We start from the raw sequence: 8369 nt of genomic DNA on the forward strand, positions 1-8369 counted from the left end.
TTCTGACCAGTTCTGGAGAACCGGTAGTGGAAATTTTGAGTAGTTCAGAGAATCAGTAAATACCACCTCTGACTGGCCCCGCCCACATCTATTCTCTGGCTCCCGGGTCCCAGCTGATTGGGAGGAAATGGGGATTTTGCAATAACCTCCCCCTGCCACGGCCACCAAGCCATACTACGCCCACCAAGCCATGCCCACAGAACTGGTAGTAAAAAAATTTGAGTCCACACCAGGTGGGATCTAGATTGATGCTTAGTCAAACTCAGAATGTCTTCTGCAACTCGAGAATCAATTGGATTGAAACAGGCAGCCCTAGAGATTCTGTGAATAAATATATATACCGATAAATACTCCTGTCATTCATTTAGAAGGATCAGTACGGACGCTCAATGCTTTGAAAGCTTGTGCCAACTAATAAATACAGATTTTTTTTTCCATCTTTGAAGAAGTAGTTTGTTTTATAAGATATTATGATCCTCAAAACACACTGATCAAAAGTCTCTCTCTTTCTGTGTGTGTGTGTGCAATATTTGTGTGTGAAGAAAAGATAAAATGGTTTGAAATGCAAAGAGATGTACAGCCTAGTGTAGATCCTGCATTAGAGATACTAAGTGACCTTTAAAGTAAATGTTTGAATAAAAAGAAACTTGCTACCCTCTTCAGAGCCACCTACACATTGAAGACTTTTTATATGGCAGTAATGGTCTTTACTTTTCATCAGAGGTAGTTCAAGCTACGGAATCACAAATCTGAAGATAGGACATTGGGGATTCCATGCACAGCCACTGAACATTTGGGCTAACTACACCAGTCAATCTCTGTTCAACTGGACTGTAGTGCAACTGTGACAAACTACAGATAGTCCTTGACTTACAACAGTTCATTTAGTGACTGTTCAAAGTTACAAGGACACTGGAAAAAGTGACTTATGACCATTTTTTCAGTTACAACTTTGTAGCATTCCCATGATCATGTGATCAAAATTCAAATGTTTGGTGACTGGTTCATACTTACGACCACTGCTGTGTCCCAAGGTCATGGGATCCCCTTTTGCGACCTTTTGGCAAGCAAAGTCAATGGGGAAGCCAGCTTCACTTAACAACCGAGTTACTAACTTATCGACTGCAAGGATTCACTTAACAACTGAGAAAAGTCATAAAATGGGGGCAAAATTGACTTAACCAATGTCTTAACAACAGAAATGTTGGGCTCAATTGTGGTTTTAAGTCAAGGAGTACTCGTATTCCATTGTAATCAAGAGGTCTTTTAGAAAAAGAGTGTGCCAAATATATGTTTTTCTAATCAATTAAACAGGACAAACAGTAACAATTTTCCCAGTGACAGAGGATCATATTTGTAAAACTATCTGATATGGTTTAGGCACCCGAACGTACAAGGATCAAACAAAACAGCTTTCTGTTTGCTTTTTGAGGTTCTTTTCTTACTCTGTCTCTGAGTCGTTTTGTGTGTATGTGTGTGTGTGTGTGTTTGCATGCATGAGGAGGGGCATAGGCTGTGGTTAGCCCCTCCTGGACTCTTGATAATGCAGGCATGCTCTGAACGCCCCTCTAACAGGCTAATCTTGATCTTAGACTGGCATTTCTCCTGTAGAGCTGTCTTCCACTTGCAATCAAAGGTAAGTGGAACCAGCAAGACGTTGGGAAGTGGGAAATATTGAGTGTCAAGATGGGCTTCATTGTGCCTGGAGATTTGGGCCATGTTGGGTTTGAAATTGTTGCTTCTTTAATAAGAAAGCAACTTCTTTTCCCCACATTGTATTCGCAGTAACCTCATGCTCTTATCTGCACCAGCTTGCTGGTATTTTAAAAAAGACACCAGGCTTCAGAGATCTGTTTGCAGTTAGGGAATGCAGGAAAGAAAAGACTGGGAGAGATATTTAATGTGCAGGATCTTTGTTAAAAGTATAGTATAGTATAGTTTATTGAATAGCCCGAAGACCTTTTCAAACAAAATTGTTAAAAGTAGGAACTAGGAAGAGTTGGCGAGAAAGGAGAATTGTGTCAAGAAGACAAGATAAAAAGAACATTATGAAACTTTTTTCTTTCTTCACTGGAGTTTCAGAAAGACTTTCGCTATAAAATCAAGCTATGCACATTTGGGCTTGCAAAAAAAAAAAAAAGGATTCAGAGCATTTACATTAGATGAAAGCAAAGAACAATTTCATGCTGTAGATAGAAGGCAGTGTTTCTATTGAGGCGGACTATTCTCTTTAAGAAGAACAAGAATGTTTATCTTGGTGAAATATGCAGAGACTTATAGGCTGTGGGCTGAGCTAAAATGCCACTAATATAAATGGGAACACCCCAATGAATGTCCTTATGAATCTAAAGCAATCAGTCAACATCGCTGCTGGCTGATTGGATAACAATAGAAAGTATCTACTTTTGTAAGAACAACCATCCCCATCTGGGGTAGAACTTAACCACATCGGATGGGGGTTGCAGTTTATTGTTTTTAGGGAAAGTAGAATTGTTCTCTGCTGAAAAGTTGGGGGGAGGAGGGACAATGTGCTTGGTCAAGTAGAAGACATTCTTTGCAATTAGCTGCTGCTGCTCATCCTTCTTGATGGTGCCTGTTCCAGATGGTTCATTGTATTTCTGTCTCCATAGGACCTGAAAGACAGCACGGAGTCCTTGGCCGAGCTTTTCCCACTAATGCTCTTGAATGAGGGGTGCCAGCACCTCCCTTGACTTCAGGAAATGAAGCTGCCCCAAACATTCCCCCTTACTCTTCTCTTCCTCAGTTGCCTAGAATGTAACCCTTCTAAGAAGGGTAGGGATACCAGTGAAAAAGGAAAACCTTCTTTCCCTTGGGCTCAGTCTGGACAGTTCTCCACCCGTGACAAGTATTTGTGCAGCTGGCAACTCATCTCTGGAGAGAGGGATACGGAACTCCAGCTCACCTGTCAGCCAGCAGAAGGAGAGGCACAGAGGTGTGTCTATCGGGGCCAGCCAGAGTTATGTGCGGCTTACGGCAACAAAGGCCGTCAGTACTGGAAGCAGATCTTGGGAAAGCTCCGCCGGAAGCACCATCCCTGCGAGGACACCAGCCCTCTCAAATCCCGGCTTTGTAGCAGCAAGGAGACATCTGAAGCCCAACTGCACCTGGTACAAACCACACCAAGCGCAGACATCCCGGTGGCCACTTTAAGTGTCACTCAAGGAACTCCCAAGGGGAAAAGCCATGGTAAAAACTTACCAGCATCACAGAGATCACCACAAGCACACCAAGATATGATCGTCACCAAGCCAACAAAGAATGGTGCCTTGAGGAAGCAAAAGAAAGGGGGGAAGAGAAAAGGAAACCCCAACTCTCCAACAACCCCAACTCATTCAGCCCATAGGCAGCCTACAACAGCAGTTGTGGAAGGCACTGTACGGCCCACAGAGCTCAATGCTGATGTAGTAGATGCTTATTGTGAAGAGAAATGGCATTCCTTGTGTACCTTTTTTGTGAATTTCTGGAATGGCTGAACTTTCAGGGTAAGAGGAAGTGTGGGGGGGGGCGATGGAAGTGTACAGAAGAAGACTTAGTGATAAATATGGAAAGGTTGGTTTGATATAAGGGCAGAAACAAGCAGTCAGGTGAAATGAAAAGATTGTGAGGCAACAATGAAAGATTTGTAATTTTGTGCAGTCTGGGGCTTTATGTGATTCATAATTTACTCACTTCTACTAATCTTGATAAGGAAGACACTAAGGGTGTGTGGAAGTTACTTTTGCATAGGATTTGTGCATTAATATACAATACAGCTCCTTCCTCATCCTATACTAGAGGGGATCCATTTGTAGTACACGGCTCTGCTGCTTCAGATAATTTCTTGCTTTACAATCACTGAGATGCTAATCTGTAATTGTAACAAATTTTACAGGATTATCAGTCGCTTATGGAGCTTTATTTTGTATTTTGGAAATGTCTAACTGTAACAACTGTATAATAAATGCTAATGTACCACTTGCTATTGGGTGTTAAACAACTATATTAATGGCAATAAAAAATGAAGTTCTATTATACAGTCCTGCTATCACAATGCTATTGTGCAATTATAATCTTTGTGTTCATGTTGGGAGAATATCATCAAGGACACCGAATTTATTTATTTGATAAACTTGTATACAACGGAGGCAGAACACTATACAAAGTGTTCCCAGATTGTTATTTAAATCTAAACTTTTTTGCTTGGCTTCATCAAAATAGTTTACCCTATATCGTCCGCCTGGATAGCTCAAGAGCTGGGTATAATAAGGGAAGTGAATGCATCTATATTGACTTTTCCAGTTCTAGATGATTGTGAAAGTCATCTTATACATGGCTGAATTAATTTTGAAACCTTTCCGTCCTAATGAATCCAATTATTTTATTTGTTTATTTACTTCTTTACTTATTTGTTTATCAACTGTGCATGCCCCCCTATTCCCAACAACTCTGAGCACAGATATACACATGCTTGAGATAGTTTATGCAATAGCTTTGGTCAAATGCTTGAAGACTACTAGTCGGTGTTTATGAGATGAGAAAAGAAGCTATTGCTTTCTTGGTTTCACACCACTCGCCTTGTAGAGCCTTCAAAAGTTCTGTATGCTTTTTCCCTGTTTTCTGTTCTCTGACAAATTAGTTGTTCCTTAATGCTTTGGAAGCGGAAATACTGAACTAGGATTTGAAGTCATGATTACAAGGTCTTCTACATTCTCTTCTCATTTTCATTTCGGTTTGTACTAAGCACTCTCCCAGTCTTTCATGGGTACTCTGGATAAAACATCAACAGACCCTCTAACAAAAATATGTAGGATCTAATCCCCTCCACTTGTGCCATTTTCCTGTAATCACTACATTGCATCATGGTGCTTTTCAAATATCCAACCCCATGTTCCAAGAACCTCATCTCATTTGCCTCTTGAGAATTATTTTTCAGTGCAAATATTGATTGATCTATGGATGCAAATCATTCAAACTGTATTGAATATTTCAAATTGTATAAAAATGCAATTTTTATTGCAACTATTGTTTCACCCTACAAGTGAAGAGCACACTTCAGATGAGGGGTTCCTTATGCTCTTGAAAGGCCTGATCCTGGATTTTTCTTTATACTTAGTATGGAGTCCCCCCCCCAAATAAAAAACAAAGAGGTAGCAAGGGGGGGGGGGAAATAAAGGGAAGATTCAAAATGATTTTGTCTGGAATGGACTCCCTCACACACACATGCACAGACAAAGAGCGTGAAATTCCATGAATGAAGCCAGTCACCAATTGCAGTATAAATTAAAAGCCTTGTTAGGCAGCTTTAGAAAAAGTTTGAGAAAAAAAAACAAAACCCTAAAGTTTGCACTTAGCTCTTTCTGTTTCCCAACGGAACACAGTCCAGCAGAACATCAAAATGCTGAGCAAACAATTTGGTGAAATGAAGCAACCGTCCGTAATGCAGGATCAGGAGGATGTGAAATGGAGACTGTACCACTGCTTCTCTAGGGTGGCTGTATCAGGTTGACCACCAAAGGAAAGCTAATAATAATAAAAATATAAAAATCTGAAGCTTTCACAAGGAAACCACAGTGGCAGTGAAAAGTACCGAACAAAGTAAAGGGCTGTTGGAAGCTGTTGCTAGGTTACCCAGACCTGCACATGAATAGAGAAGGAGCTTTGGAAAGCCTGTTTGATGGTTGCAAGCTCCAGAGATAGTCGGTCACATGACCCAGTTCAGACAGCAACCTTTGACCCCTTGGCTCTTTTGTTCTGGTGTACAAGGAACTGAATGGAAGTGATTGGTCCAGGCACCACACCAGCTTCTTAGCTCTCAAAATTGGAGAAATCAAAAAAGGGGCCTCGAGACAGCTAATTTGGATGTTGAGAGACATTACTTCTCCTAAATGAAAGGCATTCAGCAAGCAGACACTATTTCCTTGGTCTAAAGCCATGGAGTTCTTTTTAGGGTTGTGAGAACTTTTTCCATTTCTTCTTGGTCTTCTCTTTAGGAAGATAAAAAAAAAACAAAAAAAAAAAACCTGGATCCTAAGCAGAAGTGGGTTTCAGCAGGTTCTGACCAGTTATGGACAACCGGTAGCGGAAATTTTGAGTAGTTCAGAGAACCGGTAGTAAAAATTCTGACTGGCCCCGCCCCAATCTATTCTCTGCCTCCCAAGTCCCAGCTGATCAGGAGGAAATGGGGATTTTGCAGTAACCTTCCCCTGGAGTGTGGTGGGAATGGAGATTTTACAGTATCCTTCCCCTGCCACGCCCACCAAGCCATGCCCACCGAGCCATGCCATGCTCACCAAGCCACACCCAAGAACCGGTAGTAAAAATTTTTGAAACCCACCAATGATCCTAAGTGGTATTTTATCTTCTCATGTTCCTGTTTGCTTCCCCTTTTCATTGGTTATTGGGCTTATAGTGTGCTTTTCTTCCAAACACGCATAATGGTACATATGGTCCTTGTCCAATTTTTTTTCACACCACAAATAACCCTGTGAAGCAGAGATTGCCCCAAAGTCACCATTGAAGTTGGGTCTCCCAGTCTTAAATCATACCTTAACCATTAAACCAGCGGTGTCAAATTCGATTTCAGTGAGGGCCTCATCAGGGTTGTGTTGACTTTGGGGAGCTGGGGTGGGCGTGGCTAGGGTGGGTGTGGCCAGCTCGACATCAATTGTGTCAGGGGCACTTGTGGTGGGCTAAGTGCTCTGCCAGCAAAAACGGGCTCTCGAGCTCTGTTTTTGGCTGCGACGGCCTCCTGCAACCCTCTGCCAGCGAAAACAGAGCTTGGGAACCCTCCCAAGCTCCGTTTTTGCTGACAGAAGCACTGCAGGCCAGTCCTTCATTGTTTCCAGAGCGGCCCTGTGGGCCAGATGTAAGCACCCGGCAGGCCAGATCCGGCCCCCGGCCTTTGCGTTTGACACCGGTGCATTAAACCAAATTGTCTACTTCTGGAAAGTGATGTCTAATTTTATCTTTTATTTTGTCCTACAACACAAATTTGCATAAACAGAGAATTATTCTGATATATTGAAATATAACGTATAACGTATGAAATATTAAAAGTAAGGAATATTAAAATATTTAAAAAAACTATAAAGTATGAACTCCTACAAAGCAGAGTTGTGATGACTGTATTCTGTTGCCATCCTGATTCTCCCAAAGGGATCAAGCACCAAGCTCTTCATCAACAGTTAAGGTTTGTTAAGTACTGTGAGAAATTAACATTGTGAACATTTTTGACACTGCCTTACTCAGAACAGTTCAACACTAAAAGTATAGGGCACATTATGATTAGCTACTACTAAATGTAGCCATCATCACACATTTTTGTCTTTATTTATGATGAAAACATTTGCAGGTGAGACCATATGTGGCTGTCCTCGCTTTCTAGATGTTTGATTATGTAAGTCAGATTTTGCTGGAAAATGTTCAGTGTGTACGTACAAACCTATGAATAACTCCTTAGCCCTTTTTATTTTTAAATCTTCAGTTCTACATGCAGAAATATGCTTGCCCTTGCTAGATGTTTTTAAAAAGAAACAACCTAAAACAATCGACACGACTACTCACTTCCTCCACGAATTTAGCAATGGCAATATGAAAAATGTGTGATCTTCCAAACATCTTGATTTCTTTGTAAACACAACCATTACTGCAGTAATGTTAATTGCTCTGGGACCAGATAATATAACTGAACAATTTGGAATTAGAATTCAGAGCTGCAGAATTCAATGGCAAAATGGCAAAGATTAAGCAGCACAATTTTCCAACAATTTCTGGCAAGATTTGGATAAAATCTTGCCAGATTTTATATACAGCTGACTTTGTATAAATATACAAAAGGATGACGGCTATTGCTGAGCACATTGTAAGCTGCCCTGAGTCTCCGGAGAAGGGCGGCATATAAATCAAATTTAAAAAAAAAAAAAGTGATAGGCTTTTGTGTAGGGCTAATACTCCTGCTTTACCGCTACTAGCAATGGAGAACCACCGCAAAATACTTGCCACAAAAGTTGCCACCACTTGTTTATTGGCGATCATCATTCCACAGCAACCCCGAGCTATGGAAAGGGATGGAAAGAAAGGGTTTTTTTAAATCCACACTTGCTTTAAAACAATTGGTTGGAAAATATGACTGCAATGGATTCATTGGAATGGAAGGATCTCTCTTGTAGATGGTAGTTAAGGATACTTCTCCTTTCCCCCTCCACTTAGCTGCTCTTCTGGATTGCTGGAAGTTGGTCTTTGCTACTCTCCTTTCTCTTGGTCCTTCCTTCCTCATGTTCATCTTTACTATCACCTCCCAGTGGTTTATTCAGCAGAGCACCACTATTCCTAAAAATGAATCTAATCCCCCCAACAGAAAAACATTTTAG

At 41.1% G+C, this 8369-nt stretch overlaps 1 protein-coding gene across 1 annotated transcript; it reads left to right on the top strand.

Annotated features, from left to right (window-relative positions):
• The first annotated feature begins 1570 nt into the window (after positions 1 to 1570).
• On the top strand, positions 1571 to 3940 carry FGFBP3 (fibroblast growth factor binding protein 3). Its single transcript, XM_070945960.1, has 2 exons — positions 1571 to 1636; positions 2631 to 3940. Exon 2 carries the CDS (start codon positions 2721 to 2723, stop codon positions 3492 to 3494), a length of 774 nt encoding a protein of 257 aa, XP_070802061.1. The 5' UTR covers positions 1571 to 1636; positions 2631 to 2720; the 3' UTR covers positions 3495 to 3940.
• Positions 3941 to 8369: the final 4429 nt, after the last annotated feature.

The sequence above is a fragment of the Pituophis catenifer genome, unplaced genomic scaffold, assembly GCF_029215685.1.
Source record: "Pituophis catenifer annectens isolate HBS135680 unplaced genomic scaffold, rPitCat1.0.hap2 SCAF_6, whole genome shotgun sequence".
NCBI classification, from domain to species: domain Eukaryota; kingdom Metazoa; phylum Chordata; class Lepidosauria; order Squamata; family Colubridae; genus Pituophis; species Pituophis catenifer.